The following is a 23,299-nucleotide window of genomic DNA, read 5'->3' as shown; positions in this document are numbered from 1 at the left end:
TCTTAAATTATATAAATGTCTAACCACTATGCTGTACACCTGAAGTTAAAATAATATTGAAAAACAATAACAAAAAAAAGCATTAGAACACACCAAAAAAAAAAAAAAAAGAAGAAAAGAAACCACACATTAACCTGTTTATTCTTACGAAACAGGATGCATTTTCAGGTTAGTATCTTCTTGGCAGCACAGAGACAAGATCTGGTCTCTTAAACGTGTGAATGATGAACCCCATGCAAATTGTAGAAACAAACACTGAAGTGAATTTCATTGTTGATGAGACTTTATTGACATAGGTTTGTATGTTTGTCTCTGCTTCACTATCTTAATCGACCAAACAACTGATATAAACTGCCTAGGATGAAAAAATTACAGCAATCTACATTTGAGGCAATTGTACAAATCTAAGTGGAACTGTTGCCTAAGATGCGGGACTAAAGAAAGGTCACATAAAACTTATTTCTTAAGAGCAGTAAAATCCTTTCATTGTGTCAGTAGGAGAATGTAATGTAGTTTGGTACCTTTGATCACTTGTTCCATGAATGCAACACATCAGAGGACAGATTTTAGAAATTCATTGAACACGTATTTATTGAGCACCTATTATGTACACCAGACACTGATCTAGGCGCTGGCGATACAGAAGACAAAACAGACAAAAATCCCTGCCCTTACAGAGCTCCTGGAGCTTACATTCTAGTGAAATCAAGGTAGAAAGCTAACTCATGGAGAAAATCACCAAGTTATGAACCAAAGAACTTCTCTAGCAGTAACTAAAGGGATTCCCTACTGTTTAATTCAGAAAGAAGCAATGAAGTCCCTAAGGAGTCACTTAAGAAGACAGGCCCCTACTGAAATCCCTGACCCATGCCTAAGAAAGCAGGGGGCTCCCCTGTACTACAGTCCTAGGGCCAAAGGTTAATGCACAGGGCTCCCAGGAGAGTACAGAAGGGCATATCCCAAAACCAACGGCATTTCTACTTAAGAGTAAAGCAATGGTTCTGTAAATTTGTTTCAAGAATCAACAATAGTCTCTCAAATATGAAATTCAATGAAGAAGAACACAACCTACAGGTAATAAAAAAATAAAAAGAACCATGAAACAAATTAAATGTTTACAACATAATAGCTTAAGATATAAAATGAGAATGTAGAAAAGATTTTTGCTTAGGAAAATATTTAATCTTTTGCTCAAAAAGCAATAAAATAGAAAATTTCTATAAGGTAATTCGGCCGTTTTAAATACAGGCAGGTAATTTCTGATTTAAAATGTTTTTCTAAGTAGGACAAGCTTGAAAGTAATTTGCTCAAACTTGGCTTTATGTACTTGTACGAAGTTTTACAGGCATCTTTGAGACTTCACAAAACAGAACAGGGCTCCCTGGGTTTAAAAGAGGCTGTGATTGGAAGAAACAATTCCAAAACAGAAACAAGGAAACTACAGAGGAGGATGCACTGAGAGAAAAATGAGCAGCAATGAAACCTCATTAATTAAAATTCATTAGGGACAAGGCAAGCGTGAGTAGGTAAAAATGCAAATAAATTTAGATGAAAAAATATTTAACTTCTCCATGAAATACAAATGTGTGTATTTCAGGGATAAAGAGTAAACTGAATGCATCTTTTGAAAAAAGGTGTGGCCTTATAAAAATTCTCAGGAATGGTATTTTAATATAATTGAAAAGAGTGATTAGTAACTGGCATATCAAACTGGTAAAGGGTGATTTTTAAAGAGAGCTTTAAAATTGTTTTAGTTCAGACCCAACAGGCTTCCTTACATACTATTAATTTGCTTCAGCAAACCCTCCCTTCAGCTTAATTCATTATCTTAAGTTCCAGGAGGAATTAATGAGGTTTTACTGTAACAGCAGAAAAACAAAGATTTCAAATGATAAGATTCCAGCATCACCCATAAACGAAACTTCAGCTGGAAAGCTACTTCTATACAATGTAGCAAGGACCAGATGTTAACACAGCTGGAAGCAGAACAACATGAAGCGCAGGAAAGCCTCACAGTGTTAGACCAGTGGTTACAAATACAAAACTGCGGTTTTATACTGATTAGGAGGCACTGAATTTTAAGTTTTCTCAGGGGAGAGAAGTATTTTTGAATGCACTCACAGTGGTAAGCTGTGGAAATTCAGTTTGATTTCAACATCACACATTAGTAGCAAGATACATCTGTACTTCAGGTTTCTAAATGACATGATTACAGTCAAAAGCAAGCAAATAAAAACCAAAACAATCAACACATGAATTCTGAGCTTCCACATTCCCCTTTTATGTAAGACACTGATGCAGATCATCCAGGAAAATGTGTCTCCCAAATAGAGTGCTTATAAGTTATTCTAAACCATGTACATTTAACTTTGGAATGATGGAGAAACACACAGATACATGTAAACACCAAGAGAATCACCGCACTCCATGTCTGGGTCCCAACCCATTCAGGCGTGGTCAGAAACATTAAGTGGCCGGGGCCTCATGAAACAGCAAGGATGCAGGAGCCCCGATGGTGCCAGACAATTCGTTAGGAGACATCAAGAAATGATTGTACTGAGTGTCAGGAATTGATCACAAACAATAAGAATGGTTTAAACATAATTATCCCAACAAGGAAGACAAATAAAAACAATTCCATTTCATCTTCAGAAAGAATCAAGTCACAGAAATTTGATTTCTTTAAGTTGTTCCATTTGCTTAGATGAGGTCTTGAAGGTTTTCCATTTTTTCTCCACCCAGTTTAAGAACACATTGACTAGAAACCTCTGATAAGAATTTAGTAAAGTCTTTTCCCTCCTGTTCCTCATCATGCCAACGCCAGCACTGGAAAATTCCAAACAAAATCAAGTTAGTGGTACAGAAAGTTCATGGACTATCTATGTGACTATTAGGCACGACAACAACGATCCAAAAGGATGAGACTATGAACTTCTCATTGTGGTCAGTTTCTTTACTCTGCCAGCTAATCAAAAGTTAAACTTTAAAAACTGATTAAAATCCAAACAAAAAACTGTGTTCACCAGTTTAGAATCACATTCTTACCCAGCCCTAGACATGGACCTGAGAAAATGGCCTGCTCAATGGTGGGCCAAGAAGAGAGGCACAAGCATTCTGGGAGCTCCCCACCCTCCCTGCCGCCCGCATGCTTACCGCCTTTCCCACTTAACACCACTCACAGCCTGTCAGCCAAAGCAGAAGCTGCAAGGCAGAGCACAGAAGGACATACCACTTATAGCTTCCTGTGCGAAGTATTTGACATCCATGTCTTCATCTTGGCCTAACTTCTGTAGTACCGGCTTAACTTCCTCCTGCAAAGCACTAAAATCCAACAGCATTATCTGTGAAAGTCTCTGGGCCAGAAAAATGTGTCATGGTTTATACGCCCCATGGTAATTTTTAAAGTTTAAAATAAAAAAATATTTGAAAACACCTATAAGTTTGACAAGTACTAAATAATTTCTAAAGTGCTCAGCAGAATTAGTTTCACTGATCTACATATATACGAGCTTAAATACAGAAGTCAGAGTAGATACCCTCAAAAATGATTGTTGAATTACTTTATTCTTTGCTTTAAACAAACCCATCTCTTAGGTAAAGTGAAAATCACTCAATTTAATTTTAGCTATCATTCCCCACTATAAGGTAAAAATTTAAATCCATTTTTAAAATAAGAATAGTATTAAAATCTTACCCAGAATCTAGAATTGGTCCAATTTTCTGTAGAGATTTGGCCACGTTGAAACGGACATTCGCTACTTGGTCTCCTGCCATTTTCAATACGATGGGCAGCATCTGCTTAGTAGTTATTTCCTGACCACAGGCTTCAGACAGCGCCTAGAAAAGGAAGGCACATTTAAAGCACTTTCATTTTTAAAAATATCTCAAAATCTAAAGACAAATAATATTTAATAAGTAAACTGATCAACAGGAAAATGTTTCTACTTTGAGCATCTGAATGATACAAGGTTGCATTCAAAAAACCCGAATTAGACCAGAATTCACAACTGACTTCACTATTGTAGATTTTAATATGATTTTAAAAACTGACCTTTTCTCTCATCTCTTAACTGTCCAAATTAATCAGTATAAGAAATAAATTCCAAATAGAAGACAATATATTCAGAATTCAGAAACACAGTCCTGAATAATTGCTTTAACACCAGAGCACAGCAACAATAGCTGTGTAATACTTACATTAATGCAGAATAAAGTGGTCATTCTATGCAAATAATTAGGATCATTTGCCATTACTAACACTTTGGGAACGATGGTATTTTGGGCCCACTCGGTACCAAACTTCTGAACTAGTTTCATGAGGTTGTTGGTGGCAGCTTCACGGATGGCATATACTACAGAAGAGGTGAAAAACATATTGTCGCGCTGCTTCCATTATAAGCATAACCTAGTTTACTTACATCATCACCAAAACCCAAATTCTGCACACACACACTCCAAATTTAGCCATACTGCAACAGCAAACATGCTCAGCTACAACTTATAATATACTGGTTTGGTCTTATAGTTTCAAAATATGTAGTATGTCTAAAAAAAAAGGAGGTAAAGAGCTCATTAGAGACGTCATTAATTAATTAATAAATATGAGTGCCTACTATGTGTTATGTGTTAAAGGAGGAACACATAAGATACTTCCTCACAAAGATTTTACACTCTGTCAGAGAAATGAAAGCTAAGGCCCTCCGAGAAGTCACATGGTATAAGACTGATGATAATAAAGTATGAAATTGTGTAGTAAAGACCATGAGGGCTAGAGGAGTTTAGAGAAGAGAGAACAGGGAGGTCTGAGAAAGCTTGGGAAAGAGAGGCCTTGCACTGGGCCTTGAAGATTAGAGAGGATTTATGTAAATAGAGAGAAGAGGACATGAATTCCTGGAAAGGGCCAAAAAAATGTATCCAGGGCACAAAGGAAAGAACTGAAATCTAAAAATGTGAGGTTGGACAGTCAGGGTAGACTCAGAACACAGAGCTTCTTGAAAGCTAAATTTACATGTTGTAAAAAACACAATGATGGGTTTTGAAAGCAAAGTTGTGACCTGGTGACCAGTGTGGTACTTTAGCAGTATTATTCCAGCAGCGGCAATAACAGCTGAGGAGAGAAATACAGTGAGGAAGTGGTTTAGAGGCCACTGTGGTCATCTACACAACAGCAAATGAAAACTTCAGACTCTTAAAAATGTTTATGTTGAGACACGTCAAATGTCTTCTGTGAATAAATATACCTGCTTTAACATCTAGTAATTCCCTACAAGATCATTCATCAAAGATATCATAAATCTAGATAAGAAAGGCCTGAACTATACTACCTTCTCAACAACTGCTTGCTACATACAGCACTGAACAAAGACAGTGCTACTTCATTTCACAGGTCCAATACAAGTCAAAATTGGGGCATAGATAACAAATCTAGGGTGAGGGGGGTACTGATTCCTTCTTCTCTCTCCAGGTAGGCCCAACCCTGCTTGGTGACAGGATGGACAAGAATAGCTATCGAAGCCACAGCCCCAATCCTGGACAATTTATACAAAGCTTCCTTCCAGACAAGAAATATCCAACTCTTCCCAGTACATAGAGGCTTTCAGGCAATTCCATTGATGAGATCAGGCAAGAGAGCATAGCCAAGGAACTATATATTACCAACATGCAACCTGACCCAAGTCTGCGGAAGAATCAGCCTGTCGGTTTTATCTAGAAGCATTCTATTCTCTAAGGAGTAAGCTCACGTCAACTGTTTCATCCACAGTACAGATTCTCTCCCTTGCAATTCATAGTCTTCGTCATTGGCACAACCCGTCCACACCGCCTCCCCTAAGGAGGGAGTAACTAGAGCATATGTGTGATCTTTTTTAATTGGCTTGACATTTTTTTCATCCTAATGCCATTACCATAAGAAGGGATGTCACTACAGAGAAACCAGAGGCAGTGCACACACACTTGGCCTTCACCCATTACCTGAAATGCACTCATCTCTACTTGGCCAGATGCCTACTATGTTCTTGGCTCCTCTCAATTTTGTTGCCAAAAGAACGCAAACCATTCCCCAGTTCTGCCTGTTCTCTCTCCTTGTTTTGTCTCTCTCCTTCTTTCCCTCTCCCCTCAAGGTCTGCCTGACTTGCAAGGTTCTTCTGAATGTCTAACACACTCCACCTGCTCTTTAACTTTGATAGTTCTTCCTTTCTCTATAAAAATTAATTCCTCTTCTAAATTCCTCCCCATGGTCAATAGTGTCCACTCAACCATGAGAACAGGTTTCTTCCTTATACTTCTCTGGATTTTTCATAATATTCTTCTAGTAGTTTAATAATCAGTTTCAAAAAAATTCCAAAAGTTCCAAAAAAATTCATTGATCAGTGATCAATTAATACATGTTATCTAAAACGTAAAAAATAAAACAAAAAAATCTATGTGATTAAGTATAGAACAATTTCAGAGATGACATTTCATTGGTTCAAAGAATGTCTGTAATGCCCACTTTAGCATACTGCTACTAAACCAAACAAATAAACAAACAAACGAAGACCAGGGTCTCTCCTGCTCCCAAATTGGAAGAAAATATAAGAGAAAGAGGAAGGAGTAAATAACTTACACAGAGCAATCTTACATAGAAAAAGTGTCAGGAATTAAATTCTTTGTGGAAGACTAGGACTTTAGAAGTTCCTCAAAATAAATCTAGAATGCCAGCTTTCCAAGAAAGTATCGAATGACATTCTGGGATATGTCATTCCCACTAACGTTAAATATGTATCAAAAATAATATAAGCACTTTTTTCCTAAAAAGCAAAGGAATTTCTTTCCTATGATTTGTCAAACTTAAGTTTCATTTAAAAAGAAAAAAGTTTGGCCATAAAATGGTAAATTTAGAAAAGCAAAAAGAAATAGTATTCATAGTATAGTTTGAACACATTGAAATTATCTACATATAGATGCTTTTACAGTATTTGCATGTTTTACTCATACCCCTCCTCTGCACTCTTAACCATATGACCTCCCATATGATCCAAATATGCCCTTAACAAAACCACCAACATGTCTAAGCAGATATCACCACTCCTCCCAAATACCCAGGCATAAGCACCCAGAAGAACAGAGATACACTCAATACATACGTAAGATGCTGTGGAACTACCATATCCATCAAAATATGAAACTGAAGGTCACAGGACATTATGTTCTGAGCCCCCAGAGCCCTCAACTGACAGGTCTCGGACCACACTGAATCTGCCAAGTCTGGACCTGGGGCCTGGCACTGGACCTCACTGGTACAGAGGGCGCCCTTCCCACCCACCACTGTCTGGCAGACAAGAGGAGACACATAGACCTGAGACCTTGTCAAAAAGTCAACTGCTAACAAATTAACATATAAAACTGTTTTATGTAAACATCAATAGTCTTGTATATTATGATAAACAGCAGTACCAGTTTTCATTTGTAACACAGTTTGTGGCATTCGAAGAAAAGCATGCTGTGATTGCTGAAGCGAATTATGTTATAAATGCAAAGAGAAGATAAAGTATTAAAAGCTTGTTTTCTAAATGTTGTCCCATCTGACCTGCCCTGAGTTCACAGTTTGCCATCTCTTCACATTACAGCAGCAGTAGCCAAGGGTGCAGGCAGTGAGTTTGCCTTTCATTAATTAAAACAGAAATCTGGGCCCTCTTCGTCTTAGGTCACAGCTGACATCTCCCACTCCTAGACTCCTTTACTGTGACACTGTATACCTCCTTCTCTGTGTCACCTCAAAGAAGCCAAGTAGCCATTTCTTCCCCGTAGACCTTTCATCTGAGTCCAACCCAGTCTAGAGTGGCTAAAGACACAAAGAGGGCACCAGTCAAGCAGAAGACCTTGGGATAAGAAAGGAGTGAGTATATGTATAAAAGAGGTAGTCTGAAAATAATGTAACAGAGTAAGAAACAGGGCAAAAAGATTGTTTAATGGAGAAAATAAAGTTTAAGATCGAAGTAAACTGGTAGAAAATACAAATGTCAAACTTGTGTTCAAAGGAAGCTAACTGGACTTTAATCAGTCTTTCTTCATCCCTACATTGGTAAGGCAAAATATCTGCTCAGGATAGGATTCCTTTCCAAAAAAAAACAAAAAAACATATAAACAAAATGCGATACATGCAAAAACATGAGCCTTCCATTATAACCTGTTTTTAACTTATTTACTTACCATGGTCCACAAGCCAGGCCATACATAAAGAATTCAACTTTTCATCAAAGAATTCCACACCCTATGGATACAGAAGAGTCCATTAATACACACCTCCAAAATTTAGACATCAGGACAATCTATTTGTATTATACCAAAGTGACCTGAGAGCTAAAAAAAACACACACAAAAAAACCAAAAAAACAAATACTTGTTTCCAAATAAGCTGAATTCACGAACCAGTCAGAAAAGGAATACCATGGCATTTGATTTACAAATTGTAAATCTATTTTATTGGCTAGAAATCATAAAGGAAGCAAAGCAAAGTGAGTGAGATGGCCCAGACCCTGCTAAGTGGGAGAGAATGGGGTGGCCAGGAGCCAGATACAATACTGCAAATTGAGCAGAAAGAATGCAGTGTGGATGGTCTACCAAGTAATCTGTACAGTATTTGTAAGACTGAATTACCCAGGAAAACACCTGTCAATAATATTGATAATTCTCAAAATTTTCCCTTTTAGGTTAGTATCATCCTTAATAAATTATTAAGGATAAAGAAAATGACATCAAGAAGTAAAGATATTCCCAACTGCGGAGTATTTCTGAGATGATGGGCAAAACCAGAGGAAGGAGAATAAAGCAGGCACAAGACTACAGGTGACAAGGCCCCAGTACAAGGGCACAGCTAAAGGCAAAGTGGCTCTCCCAGTTTTGCTCTTCCTGTCAATGGGTGGCCACTCTGGCACAGGCTGGGGACAAGCTCCTGGCGCTGATTTACACAGACCTGTTACTGTGGGTCTTCTGCATCATGTGTGAGAATGTGTGATATATGCTCTCCTAACACCTCCCTTTTGGGCTCTACATGTTTCTTTGGATCCTAAGAAGTCCAGCGATTACATATTTTAAATTAAAAGATATGGTATAAGTTTCAGCATTTTGAAAATAGTGATTTAACAGCATAAAATGGTTTTATAATAGATTATAAACAAGTTTTAGTATACACTTAGATTACCATGTCAGCTCTCAAAGATTTCATTTTCATTTTAAGTTATGGATTTTTCTTGAGTCCTAATTAACTTTCTTTTCCTGATTTTTGTGATTCAACTTTACATTTACTCAAGATGGCCCACAAGCCAGGCCATACAAAAAGTCATATAAAAGACTTTCATAAATTGACTACCTGATATAAAAACCTTTACAGATAGGGGCGGCCGGTTAGCTCAGTTGATTAGAGCATGGTGCTGGTAGCACCAAGGTTGCCAGTTCGATCCCCGCACTGGCCACTGTGAGCTGCGCCCTCCTTAAAAAAAAACCTTTACAGATAATAAAATAAAAATAGTATATATAATTCTAACATGAAGTTGAAGTTGTATAACAAATGTTCCTGACCACTGCATGTGACCCTTGCCAGACAGCAAAGTCACCATTTGCCTTGCTTCCTCCATAGAGCTACCAACTTTTACTGACCTCCCACATCTACAAGGAGCAGAGGTTAAAAAAAATAGTCCTTAAATTCACCTTCCCTCTGGACAGTTTTTTCAGTCTTTAGCAAATCAGTTAGCCACTGCTGCTTTCCACTCTGGAAAGGTGAACCATGAGAGTAACCAGTAAAGAACAGAAGGTGAACCTCAGCACTTGGAAGTGACAGAGGGAAAGGAGAGATAACCAGATGACTTCGTCTGACCCTTTTACCTATATATTGATCTTTGGCATTCATTTTGAAGAATGGGACACTTCAAGTTTCATAAAATATATGATGCCACAGACATGCAAAAGATGCATTTCATAAACTAAATATATCTAAATTAGCAATACAAATTCAGTGGTCCAAGAAAGGAAAAAAATAAATCCCATATGCTATGATCTGAAAGGAATGGAAGTGGGGGTGAGAGAAGGGAAACAAACTGGAGTACAGTAATGTTAGCTGTAAACTGAAATGATTTTATGAGCTTTCTCAAAAAATATTCAGGTATTCATTTATTCAACATTCCACAAATGTTAAGTGCTTGTGAATGCCAGGCACATGAAATAAATCACTGAACACAGTCCCTACCCTAAAAGAGACATTGTCCATCTCCCCAACTTGATTTGTAAGAGATAGTTACAATACTGTGTTTCTGTAATTCCTTTTTGTTCGAAGTTACTGCACTAATGAAAATGAAAGCCATCCTACAGGCAACTAGGACAGGCCACACTTAGATGTGTCTAAATGAACATAATCATACAAGTTACTGGGGCCTCTTACTTGCTTGCCTGGTAAATGTGCTCTACTACCTGTGTTATCCTTCACTTCACAGAGCACACATACTCACCAGCTGGCCCGCCAGCAGTGGCATATATTCAATGATGGCCAGCCGGACCCTCCACTTGGCATCTTCAGCCAGCTCCACTATGGCAGGAAGGAGAGACTGAGAGAGCTGACGGATTCCAATCACTTCATTTACACAATCCAAATTAGAGATGATATTCAAGCGAACTTCAGGACACTGCAAGTATACAAGCACCAAAAGAACACATATAACAATCACGTTCTCTGCTCAGTATTTTCCTGCTGTTATAAGGTAAAAACTGCTAAATAAAGTTTAAGAAAGTATTGACTCAGGTGAAAAAAAGTATAGTCTTAGAAGAAATACTGAATAATGAATGAGTACACTATTCAAAGCACATAAATGTAACGGATCTTAAGCAGAAGTTTCAATGAAAAGTCTATAGGATAATAAAGAGTATACATAGGCTCTGGATTCAAATCACATGTATTCAAATCCCAGATCTGCCACTGCCGAGAATTTGGGTGAATTATTTTATCTCTTTGTGCCTCGACTTCCTCATCTGTGAAAGTATAACTGTATATTAAGTTTAAAGAGAAGAAATCAGTGCATGTCAGCAGAAATCAGGCAGCAAATGGAGAGACACTTCAAAGTCTGTATCAATAGCTCCTTATGCCCATTTCCTGGGGAATTTGCAACCTCATAGTCAAACACAGGGATTGTCACTGGTTTAAAATAAGTTACTTTTTTAAATCCCTTCATCCCTGTTTTGGATTCTATTTTAGTGAAACCCCAAACCAAAACCAAAGCAAATCACCAACTATTAAGCAACAGAATTTATAGCCAAACTCACCTCATCCTTTAACTGAGCTAAAAAAAGGGGCAGAAGATGTTCAATGGTATTCTCTTTGCCCAAAATGGTACACAATCCCATAATTACAGATGCTAGAGCCGATTTGACATGTTGATTTGTATCAGATACTAATTCCTAAAATAAAATCAAAATTAAAAGACTTTATTTTTTGCAAGATAACAGAAACTTCAATATAATTTCCCAAGGAATTTAAAAAGACAGCACTATTTCGATATTGATTTAGATGATCATGTTTCTTTAGACCATTTGTCAGATAACATAAACTTATGTACCAAAGAGCATTTTACAATTACAACGCACTAATAAGTGATAAATGACAATGTCACACATTAACATATCTGTCCCATTCATCCCTTGTCCACCTTTAAACTCGAAGAACTTTAAAGTAAAACAAACAAACAAAAATTAACTGAGCGAAGGTTTACCTCCATAGAGGGCAAAGTAAAACAAAAAATAAAGTTAGGTTTACCTTTATGTAGGGTAGAATTTGATTCATAATAATGGTCTCTCTACCTTCAATAGGCAAGTTCTCACAAAGTTCTAAAAGAGATGGAAAAAACAAATAGAAAAAAATAATGCTTATATAGAGCCATTTACAAGGAGCCAAATGAAGAAATTTAACAAGGTTTATCAACAGTTTCAAGTTCAATCAAATCATATGTTTAAGCAAATAAGCTCCAAGGAAGAAAAATGGCTCTTAGGCTAAACGCACTTTTTTGTCAATCTATAGGCCATCGTGTATTACACTAATTCAACCTTTTTTATAGAAACAAGATAAAATGGCTGTTTGGTTTTAAATATAATGGAAGTAGATTTATATGATATTGTAACATTTCTACACGATGAAATCATTTCTATTAACTTGAAAACATGTTCTAGAACAAAAAACATACAAAATTCACTAACATAAGATAATGCACCAAAATAAATGACACGTGCTGCAACATAAATTGAACTCCACCTTTTACTTTATGGGCAGCAGCTGCTCGGACTTCAGCTTCACAGTCTTTAAGCAGGTTCTGAAAGGCGGGGATGAGGTCATTTAAGGTGATCTTAGGACCCACAGCTTTCTGGAGCTATAAAAGAATTTGCACAGCTTTTAATATATACTAACAAAATAATTAATATGAACAAAACAAACTACTATAATCCTTAGGTACATATTTTATTCACAAACATTTCCAATTCAGAAGAATTAATTCAGAAACTTTTGATACAACAGCAAATCTGTGGGTTTGGATTTTTTTTTTTTTCTTTAGTACTAAAAAAATGTCAGTGCAATCATTTTACCTCTGAAAATTTGTCAGCTACCATATAGCGAACTCTCCAAGATTTATCTTCCGCTGCTTGTCGAAGTGTAGGCATCACCAAAACCTCAAGGTCATCCTGAGACAGTAACTGGGCAATACTGACACAAGCTTCCACAGCTAGGAGGCGCACTGAATCCTAAAGGTACAACATTCTTTGTTAGACTATATTTACTGACGGCCAGATTGCATGGTGTGGGGCAGTGCTGTGGGTATCAATTAAAACACACACACACACACTAAATGCAGCGTCAAGTCTTTATGTTTTGAAATAGCTGCTCCCTTGGCCTGAAATGGCACATCAAAGCCGTAAAGGTAGAGACCACGTGTTCTAGGAGTGAGCAGCAAAATAATTACATTGGCTGGAGTACAGACTTTTTATTAAGGAAAATGAAGTGAAAATGTAAAATGAAAAAGCGAGACCATTTTAATGTCTTCAAAGCCTCATTATACGAAATTGAGGGATAAAAATGAAAACTATGCTTGTACAAGTTTATTAACAGATCAGAACAGAGAAAGAGGCTACGGGTAAGGCAATCACTTAGTTTTCAAAATAAAGGTACCCCGCCCTCACTGTTTTTCAACAGTTCACTTTATGCCACTTTGCTTTTGTAAAAGACCTACATTATTAATACCCGTATTCACTACCGAAAAGAAATCTGAAAAGGATTTTCACTTTTACAAAAAAAGGTGAAAAGCAAAAATAGCATTCAGCAGTTGTTTGAGCCGTTATAGAGGCAGGACACACCCCAAGCAGCAAGAGTGGCTCTGCCAAGCTCCTTTCCAGGAACCACACTCAGCATCTCAACAACAAGCTGCCATAGCTTCGCACTGTGTCTGTGAGCATCCGTGCTTTATATCTCAGTTTATTTTGTGCATCTGTTAGCAAGACGTGTCCTAAGGTAATTGCTTCTGCACTTTACACCATTTCAACTTATGAAAGGTTTCATAGGAACGCTCTACTTTCAGATAGCAGGGGAAACCTGTACTCAGTTTCAAAGGGCAGAAATAGAAGTTTAGGAATGAGACGATGACTTGGAAAGAAAAGCAAATTAAAATAGTAATAAAAGAAATGTTGGATTTAGACGTTGAGGATCAAGAACAGAATAACTTTGATGTAGCAAAGCCTAGAAAAACACAGCAAAGAAATTAGAAAGATGGGATTAATGAACTCAGCTTTCGAAATGTAAACTGCAAAGTGTCAATGTGATACCTATGTCCTTTGAGCAAGTAGAAATATACAACTAGACAAATCAATGAGAAATTAGGAATTGAGACTACAGATTTGAGAATCATAAATATGTAAATAGAAACTGAAAATATGTAAACATATGGGCACCAAGGGGGAACAGGACCGAGTTTTAATAGTATATGTATACATATATATATAGAGAGAAACATATATATATTTTATATATATAAAACATATGTGTATGTGTATGTATATATGCACATATATATACACAAGAGATAACAGTGACTCCAACTTTCCAAAATATTACAAATTTTAAAAATTGTAGATCAACAATAACTTACTACTATATGCCCAGGACTCCTTTATCCAATGAACAGTCTAAAAAAGGCAGAACGAGGTTCTTGGTAGTAGCTATAGATATTTTTAGATTCCAAAAACAATAAAAAAACAAGGGACTACTATCACCTATGGAAATATATATCAATAAATATTTGTTAATCAATTACTTCTCTTCCAGTACTCCCTATACCTGCTCCTCCTCCCAGAATCTTCTCCATCTCAGCAATGACACTACCATCCACCCAGTTGCACAAGCCAAAAATCAAGACCTTCTTGATGCCTTTTCCCCTCATCCGATCCAATCACCGTTCGACCAACTCTACCGCCAAACGTAACTCCTGATTCTCTTCATCTTCACTATACCTCCCTGGTTCACCACTGTGTCTTACCTGGGTTATTCACAAGCTCCTAACTGGTCTTCCTGTTTCTACTCTCGCCCCTCACCTTACAATTTAGTTTCCACCCGGAAGCGAGAACGATCTTTAAAAAATGGAAACTACATCAAGTCACATCCCTGCTTAAAATTCTAGATGTATCCTCGTTGCACCTAAAAAAAAAATCTAAACTCTGCACCCTGGCTTAAAGGCCCTCCATGATCGGGCCCATTTTTGTTCTTCAGCTTCATCTCTTACCAGATCCCTTTTCACTCTGTTCTAACCATAGGGTCTCTACACCAGAGTCCTCTCTTCCTGGAATTCTCTTTTCCTGGAGCTCTGACACTCTAAACAAGGGTATGGCTGGCATTTTTCTTTCTTGTCTCAGTTTACATCACCTTCTCACAGTCCTTCTGACTAGCCAGTCTAGAGAAAATGCCCTATAATAAATCACTCCCTATTATGCCACCCTACTCTATTCTCACCATAGCATTTATCCCTGATACTCTGCTGATTTATCTGTTTTCCTTTGTTAAAATATAAACTCCATTACAGCAGGGTCCTTGTATGCCTTAACACTGTATCCCAGCACTAAAACAGTGACTGATATGTATAATACCACATTTCCCCCAAAATAAGACCTAGCCGGACAATCAGCTCTAATAAGTCTTTTGGAGCAAAAATTAATATAAGACCCAGTATTATATTATATTATATATTATATTATATTATACTATAATATACTATACTATATAAGACCTGGTCTATTATAGCAAAATAAAACCGGGTCTTATATTAATTTTTGCTCCAAAAGACGCATTAGAGCTGATTGTCCGGCTAGGTCTTATTTTTGGGAAAACACACTAGTAAGTACTCTATAAATATTTTTTTCAGTGAATGAATAAGCCAGGAACAGCAATTCTATCAGTGGTCGAAAGGAATATACATACACATCTTTCACAACTAAGCACTTCATATTTTTTTGAGCATCAATTGCTAATATCACAACTAGACATTAAATGCCTCCTGAAGGATGAAAAGTACACCCCACTATGAAGTGATCATATCACCCCCAAAATATCAAACTAAATCTCACTGAGCCTCTAGATCCGGGGTGGGAGAAACACTGGCCGAATCCAGGACACAGCTAGTTTCTGTAAATAAAGTTCTACTGGAATACTGCCACGACCATTAGTTTACATATTATGGTGCTTTTGTGCTACAACAGCAGAGCTGAGTTGTTACAACAGAGACTGGCCCACAAAGCTGAAAATATTTACTATTTGGTCTTTTACAAAAAAAGTTTGTGAAAACCCTTTTTTAGATTCAACCATCATTTTGCAGGAAATAGAGAGGGCAAAAGAAAATGTTGAATTATACTCTAGGAAATGTAATCAATAAAATCACAAATAAAGATTCTAAACCTGTGCTGTCTGTCCAATGTGATAACCACATGTGGCTTCTGAGTACTGAAAAAGTGGTAGTGCCACATGTTCAAATGGTAATTATCTGGGGTATACTGGGTTAAATAAAATATATTATTACAATTATTTTCACCTTTTTACTTTTTTTTTTTTTTTTTAAGGGCACAGCTCACAGTGGCCCATGCGGGGATCAGACTGGCAACCTTGGTATTATCAGCACCACGCTCCAACCAACTGAGCTAACCGGCCACCCCGTTTTTCATTTTTTGAAATGTGGCTAATAAAAAACTTAAAATTAATAGGTAGCCTACACTACAGTTCTGTTGGACAAGTGCTGTTTTAAACTATAACATTTGAGTAATAAAAGTGCAAGGAGAGTAAGGAGATGGTAACCATAAAAGTCAAGATACAGTGTTAATCTTAAGTGGGTGGGGAGTGAGGAGTGGTGAATGGAGGGGACCCTGTGTTTGGGAGGGAGCCCGGGGAGGGCCTCTGCGTTAGCAGCTATCAAAGTTCTGTCTCCTTCCATGATGACAGTTATAAGATGGCATTACCTTATAATAATTCATTAAGTTGTCTATTTTGTGCTGTTTCCTATATGCTATTTTATGAAATTTAAAAATTTATTTTGAAAGGAAGATTTAAGATCTTTCGATTCAGAAGTGAAAAATGAGACTATCAGTATGTGCCTGGTGCGCTTGGTCCCGGACACAGGTGATTCTAGGGCAGACACTAGGCAAATTAGAAACCCAAAAGGACTTTCTCGAGTCCAGAAATGCTGGGGGCTGACCCTCCGAAGCACTATACAGAGGCAGTATAACACAGCCGTGAAGGCTGTGAACTCTGGAGCCAAACTGCCTCTATTCCAATCCCAACTCCACCACTGTTAACTATGCAACTTTGAGCAAGTTACTTCAATTTTTTGTGCCTCTGTTTCCTAATATGTAAAATGGGGTATCTACCTCATGGAGCTATTGTGAGAACTGAATTACTTCATATATGTAAACCACTTAAAACGAGCTGAGGAAGGTTATGTACTTTATTTAGGTGCCTGCTATTACTATTATTATTGTTATGTCTACACCAAAGAGATCTAGATCCTTGGATTTAAAATTGCTATTATATGTAGTCATCCTATACATTCATAGAGAGGATTCAAAGGGTCAAATAGCTTTCCTAACACATGTTATGCTTGTTATCTGAAAGTCAAAAATTCCAGGAATTTTTACCCTCCCTTCCGACAATCCAGCCTAGCATGCGCAAAGGTGTGTTACCCCTTAACGCAGTCCTGATCTTCCTTTCTAAGTATGGCTCCCGTTTCCTGACTTCCCCTTCTTTTAACAGCTGCTAATGTAAGAGAAAATCATGGTCTGATTATGAAAGAAATATAAAGACACTGAGGTGGGTCATATTAAACTTTATCCAGGCCAGAATTAGGTATGAATTTTGTAAAAAGAATCCTAATATAAGAACCAAACTCCCCAAAGAAATTTTTAAAATATTAGAGGAGAGGAGCATATCTGTGTACCTTAAATTCTAAGAGTTAACTTACCTGTTCATCTGAAGCTAGATTAGTGAACAATGGAACAATTTCACTTTTCACACTCTCTAATTCTAACACTTTTGCAAATTCACCCAATTTGGAAGCAGCAGCACGGCGTACCATTGGTGTGTCATCTGAGCACAAGGAACGGAAGTGCCTGGAGCAAATAAAATAATGAAGGTACTTTCTGTCAAATACCACTGATTAAATACCTCCAATACACACACACACACACACACACACACACACACACACACACACGCAGACATTTTAGAGGTTTTTTCTTACATACATCAGTGATTAGGCTTCAATTCATAGAAGTAACAAAGCTAAAACCACTGGTATATTCAACTGGACAAAAAAAAGTGACATCATTAATCCTACTACCCTGATATCAGCCACTCATTGCTAACAGGATACTGTGTCAATTGTCAGCTATGAGTTCCCATAACCCCAAATAACAACAAAAAAATACCATATCTTACTGTCTAATTTCTGCTTTGACAGCATTCGAAGCCCTGGGATAGCAAACGCTGAACAAACCACAAGCAGATGTGCGAGAAGTGAACCAATCCCCACTCGCAAGGCGTTTCACCAGAGGTACAAAATGAGCTTCCAGGGCAACAGGAGTATGCTCCTGGGAGATCTGCCTTAGGGATTCCACAGCCTTGTCTCGAACCACAGTCTCTTCCACGGTCGCCAGACTTTCCAAAGGAGGCTAAATAGGCCAAAAAGGAAAACCAGAGAAGAAAACTTACTGAATCAGGTTAGATACAGATTCTCACCTTTTAAAGTGACTGAAGGGAGGTGGTACATGTAACCAGAATGTTAGCTACATCACACCAAATGGTTACTTTTAGTTCACACAGTGATGACATATGGCGTGTCCAACCTGAAGACACGACTTCTGTAGGACAGCCAAGATCTCTTGTCCCAGATGGCAATTCCCAGATGGTGTCTACAAATGACACAGTGGAAGAGACTTGACATAATATTAATATTATTGTGAGCTGAATCACCAGGTTTAAAAGATATGTAGCCAAATCCAGACAGGAGCATGTATATTTCCTTACAGGTAAGTGCAAAAAACATGAGCAACACTGGGCACTACAATTACATGATGACGTCTCGTCAGGCCACTCAGTCCACAGCCTTTCAAGTATTATTCTACCACTCCTGGAGGCGCAAGCAACCTTTGTCCACTAGCTGTACACCATCAACTTAGCCAACCTATAAAAGGCCGAGTGCAAAATCACTTTTTTTCAGCATATATCCAGAATCATTCCATGAACCAGACAGATGTACAGCAGTAGTTTCTAACAGAACAATTAAGTGAAGAGCACAGAGATGGTCGGAATCCTTGCTTGCAGCTTTAGGAACAGAAGAGACCAAAGGGGTTGATCTGGACTAGGATCAGTAACTGACACCGCCCGGTGAAAAGTGAAAGCGGGCTGGTTCTCTCACCCTCGTCCTTTCTGGGTTTATATTTGGTCAGGTAGATTCAGCATATGCCATGAGATGCAAATGTTAAAGACAAAATCCACATGTAGAACTGACCAAGAGAATAAAACATAATTATAATGAGTCAAAGGAAAGAAGCATGTCTACTTAATCTATTTCGAAAATTGTTTTATACAAAGGTAGAAAGTACTCAGCTTTCGTAAGAGGTATTTCAGAAGCCCTTTGAAAAGATACTCCTTCCTTACATGATCTGCCCGTCTTCTGACCTTCTCTCATGCAGTATCATTGGATAATCTCTATCACTACACTACAGGGTAAGACCAAGCTCCTGAACATTGCATACGAGTTGTCCTTGATTTGAACTCTGCCTATTTCTCCATGCTCTTTTCCTACTGCCCCCGGACCACCACTCCTACCTACGCCAGCCCAATACTTTATATTCCAGCAACACAACCTGTCTCCAAGTTCTGAAACACCAAGTCTTTCATGAAGGATTATTGTTATATTCTAGCACTGAGGATAGAGAAAAAACAGGAAGACAGGTTCCTAGTGGAAGACAGATGTTCTAGTGGAGTTTATATCTAATGGAGGAAGACAACTAATCAAGAAAACAATTAGATGGTGATGAGAACTCTACAAAGAAATAGAATAGGATATGATAAGGGGTGGTCTTCTCTGATAAAACATATTGAAGTTGATATCTGAATGACAGGGAGCCAATCCAGGAAGCTCAAAAGAACATTTTATTAGAGGGAATACCTAGGTCAACAGTCTTAAGGCAATAATAAGCTTGGTTGGGCCGGCCCGGTGGCTCAGGCGGTTAGAGCTCCATGCTTCTAACTCCGAAGGCTGCCGGTTCGATTCCCACATGGGCCAGTGGGCTCTCAACCACAAGGTTGCTGGTTCATTCAACTCCTCGAGTCCCGCAAGGGATGGTGGGCTCCGCCCCCTGCAACTAAGATTGAACACGGCACCTTGAGCTGAGCTGCCTTCCAGATGACTCAGTTGGTTGGAGCGTGGGCTCTCAACCACAAAGTTGCCAGTTCAATTCCTTGAGTCCCACAAGGAATGGTGGGCAGCGCCCCCTGCAACTAAGATTGAACTCGGCACCTTGAGCTGAGCTGCCGCTGAGCTCCCAGATGGCTCAGTTGGTTGGAGCGCGTCCTCTCAACCACAGGTTGCCGGTTCAACTCCCGCAAGGGATGGTGGGCTGCGCCCCCTGCAACTAGAAAACGGCAACTGGACCTGGAGCTGAGCTGCGCCCTCCACAACTAAGACTGAAAAGACAACAACTTGAAGCTGAACAGCACACTCCACAACTAAGATTGAAAGGATAACAACTTGACTTGGAAATAAAAAAGGCCTGGAAGTACACACTGTTCCCCAATAAAGTCCTGTTCCCCTTAAAAAATAAATAAATAAGCTTGGTTAATTCAAAAAACAGAAAGAAGACCATTGTGAATGGAGTGAGGTGATCAAAAGGGAATATGGTATGAGATAAGCTCACAGAGGCAGGTTTTGTAAGCTAAGGGACAAGCTAAGGTAGGAATTTGGATTTTCTATGAGCCATGACAGGGAGTGATCCCTGCAAAGTGAAGAGTGAACTCGGGGGGGGGGGGGGGGGTAGGAGACAAGAGTAGCAGGCAACTAGTTAGGAAGTTACTGCAGTAATCTAGAGGAACGACGAGCTAAGTAATAGGAGGGATGGAGGAAAGTGGACTGATTTAAAATATAGAGAGAATCTATATAAGTTACTAATGGACTAGATGTGGAAAATGAGGAAAAGAAGATTCAAGAACGTCTTCTAGGTTTTAGCTTGTGTAACGGGGTAGACGGTGATGCTATTTCCCGAGACGGGACAACTACATGAGAGGCGTATTTTTGGGGAGAAAGCTGAGTTCTATTTTATGCATGTTAAATTTGAAATGCCTGTTTGACATCTATGTAGAAAAATCAAAGGCAGATATAGAGAGAAACAAACAGATATTTGTATCTATCTTTTCTATATCTATATGTGGAGTTCCGTGGAAAGGTTTGAATAGAAACAGAAATCATGAGAGTCAGCATCATACAGACAGTATTTAAGCCTTTAAGCATACATCCTTATCTGTCCAACTGTGGAATTTCTAGTCCTTCAAAACCTAGTTCAGACGTCATCACCCAAGAGGTTTTCCCTGATCACCCCAGGTTAATCCCTTTCTCCTCTCTATTATTTGGGTACCTTGCACGGACTTCTATTTTTCCACCTAACACTGTGTAGTAATTATTTGCTGACACATAAGAACAACGACCTCATTCCATTCACACTGATCTTCTTTAGTATCAACATTGTAACTTCAGGGTGTGATACAACAGGCTCTCAATAATTGTCAACTAAATTGAACTGAACTCATCAAATTCACAAAGTAAGTCAGAAATAAAAGTTATGTTTACAATCAAAGACAAACAACTAATAAACTTTTTCAAAGTCATGACATTACTAGATAAGAATTAATATTTCCAATTTCAAGGGGGAAAATACCATAAAAAAAAACAATCAAATCTTTTTTCTCCCAACCTCTAAACTAACAAGTCTACAGAGGCAGACAAGAAAAGAGGAAGATCTTATATTTGTAGTCAGAAAAAATAAGAAAGGGTTAATTGAGTCCAAAGTTATTCTCTCCATAGCTAGCACTAGGACTATCCATAAAAAGATCTGCAATAAAAAACACTGCAGTGTGCCTATCACAAAACAATGTATCATTTATACTGCAAAAATTCTAGAAGGAAGGTAGGCAGAATGCACTCACCAGCAAACAGTGGGCAAAGTCAGGACCTCCAACCAGGCCGGTGAAATTTCCCAGCTGCTCAGCAAGGGCTAACAGTACTTCATCTTCATCATAAATTGTATCTGGAAATGACAACAACCCAGTACTCATCAATAAGGATAGCTGGCCCAGCGCTGGACACACACAAAACTAGAAATAGATTCAATATGTAACCAGATGGTGCGGTCACTATCCTAACAGCATTTTCTTCCTTCTCAATCAAGAGTCTTCCTGCATCTGTTTTACACAATGAATTAGAAATTCATAATCCCATTATCAATTACTTTCCTATTAGCTAAATAGTTCATGTTTGAATACCTCTGACCACATTACAATATGCTCCATCCTGTTCCTTTTGCACAGAAAGCATCACACTCAGTTTAGTACTTAACACTGTGGGTAATAAATTCTAAAAAACAAAGTTTTAAAAACCACTGGAAAACAGTAATGCCCGTGCCTGTCTTTAAACAACATTCACATACCTGTAAGGAATGGCAGCAGTTCAGTTCTTGTTCTTTCTACTCCAAGTGCTAGAGCAATTGTTGATAACTTCTGAATACTGTTGAGACGGAGCTTTAAAAAAGGAAGTGGAAAGAACAAAGAAACAGTTGTGATTTAGACCAAAGAAAAAAGTTGCAAACAGGTGAGATAATGACATGATAAAAATTAGGAAAACCTTTAATTTAGATTTTATTCTATGAGAACCCTCTGGAGCAGTGTAACACGGCTTCGTTAGCCAAAGGAAGATTTCTTAGTAGAAACATTCTGAAGGGCCCATTGGAGAAATGAATGAAAGAGAATTTAATGTCCAGGAAGTGAGGCAATCTTACAAAGAGAACTTTGGCAGCGGTGAAGCAGGTAAAACGGTTGACTGCAACTCCTGCCTTTTCAAAGAAGAGTTCCATTAGAGCTGACACACGGGCTCTTCTAGGTTAATTAGCTATCCCTCTCTTTCTACCCAACCAGCCTGGCCAGTCTCCAAGGCAAGAGGATGGCATTCATCCACGGGCACTTAAAAGGGCCCCTTGGCATCCCTGTAGCCTGCTCCAGCCACCTCGCCGCCCGCTCATCAACAAGGACTACCGGCCCAGCTCAGGACTCCCACCGCACAACCACATAGGGGTGCTTAGGCGGAAGCCGGTTCTCCCACAACCGCCAACGCCCCCGAGGGTCGGGAGCAGGAATACTGGAGAGGTCCAAGGGAGGGCCGGGTCGAGACCCTCACGGGTCTTTCCCACCCTCCGCCTCAAGTTTCTGCTCAGAGTCCAGCTCTTTCAATCCCCGAGCCTCCCCCACTTGGGCGCCGGCCTTCCATTCTCTACCAGACGCTCGGCCCGGCCCGGCCCGGCCCGCCTCCGCTCTCCGGCCCGATTCCAGTACCTGTACGTCCTCGTTGCGGAGCTCGTCAATTAAAACCGCGATCGGGTATAGCGAATCGTCTCCATCTCCGCCCGCTGCCCCGGGGCCGGTCCCGGGCACCGCCGCGCCCGCCATGTTCTTTCTCCTCCGCCGGGTCACCGCCGCCCTCCCCGCACCCAG

At 38.9% G+C, this 23,299-nt stretch overlaps 1 protein-coding gene across 6 annotated transcripts in view; it reads right to left on the bottom strand.

The window, feature by feature from the left end:
• The window catches only part of PPP2R1B (protein phosphatase 2 scaffold subunit Abeta), a 37,476-nt gene extending 14,177 nt beyond the window's left edge, over window positions 1-23,299 (bottom strand). For 5 of the 6 annotated variants that reach the window (XM_019715267.2, XM_019715273.2, XM_019715269.2 and 2 more), the window contains exons 1-14: window positions 23,141-23,299; window positions 22,243-22,333; window positions 21,743-21,843; window positions 17,978-18,210; window positions 17,502-17,649; window positions 12,601-12,756; window positions 12,272-12,386; window positions 11,780-11,850; window positions 11,290-11,424; window positions 10,482-10,655; window positions 8,191-8,251; window positions 4,198-4,352; window positions 3,695-3,837; window positions 3,230-3,321 (exon numbers count right to left, since the gene is read on the bottom strand). In XM_019715267.2, coding sequence (XP_019570826.2) covers window positions 3,230-3,321; window positions 3,695-3,837; window positions 4,198-4,352; window positions 8,191-8,251; window positions 10,482-10,655; window positions 11,290-11,424; window positions 11,780-11,850; window positions 12,272-12,386; window positions 12,601-12,756; window positions 17,502-17,649; window positions 17,978-18,210; window positions 21,743-21,843; window positions 22,243-22,333; window positions 23,141-23,254 — 1,789 coding nt within the window. In that variant the 5' untranslated portion in view covers window positions 23,255-23,299. Of the gene's footprint in view, window positions 1-573; window positions 2,827-3,229; window positions 3,322-3,694; window positions 3,838-4,197; window positions 4,353-8,190; window positions 8,252-10,481; window positions 10,656-11,289; window positions 11,425-11,779; window positions 11,851-12,271; window positions 12,387-12,600; window positions 12,757-17,501; window positions 17,650-17,977; window positions 18,211-21,742; window positions 21,844-22,242; window positions 22,334-23,140 lie in introns of those variants that run through there. The other variant, XM_019715272.2, reaches the window with a different exon arrangement.

Source organism: Rhinolophus sinicus, linkage group LG06 (genome assembly GCF_036562045.2).
Source record: "Rhinolophus sinicus isolate RSC01 linkage group LG06, ASM3656204v1, whole genome shotgun sequence".
Classification (NCBI taxonomy): domain Eukaryota; kingdom Metazoa; phylum Chordata; class Mammalia; order Chiroptera; family Rhinolophidae; genus Rhinolophus; species Rhinolophus sinicus.
Note: the sequence above shows the minus strand (reverse complement) of the source record. Positions and strands in the feature narration are given on the sequence as shown.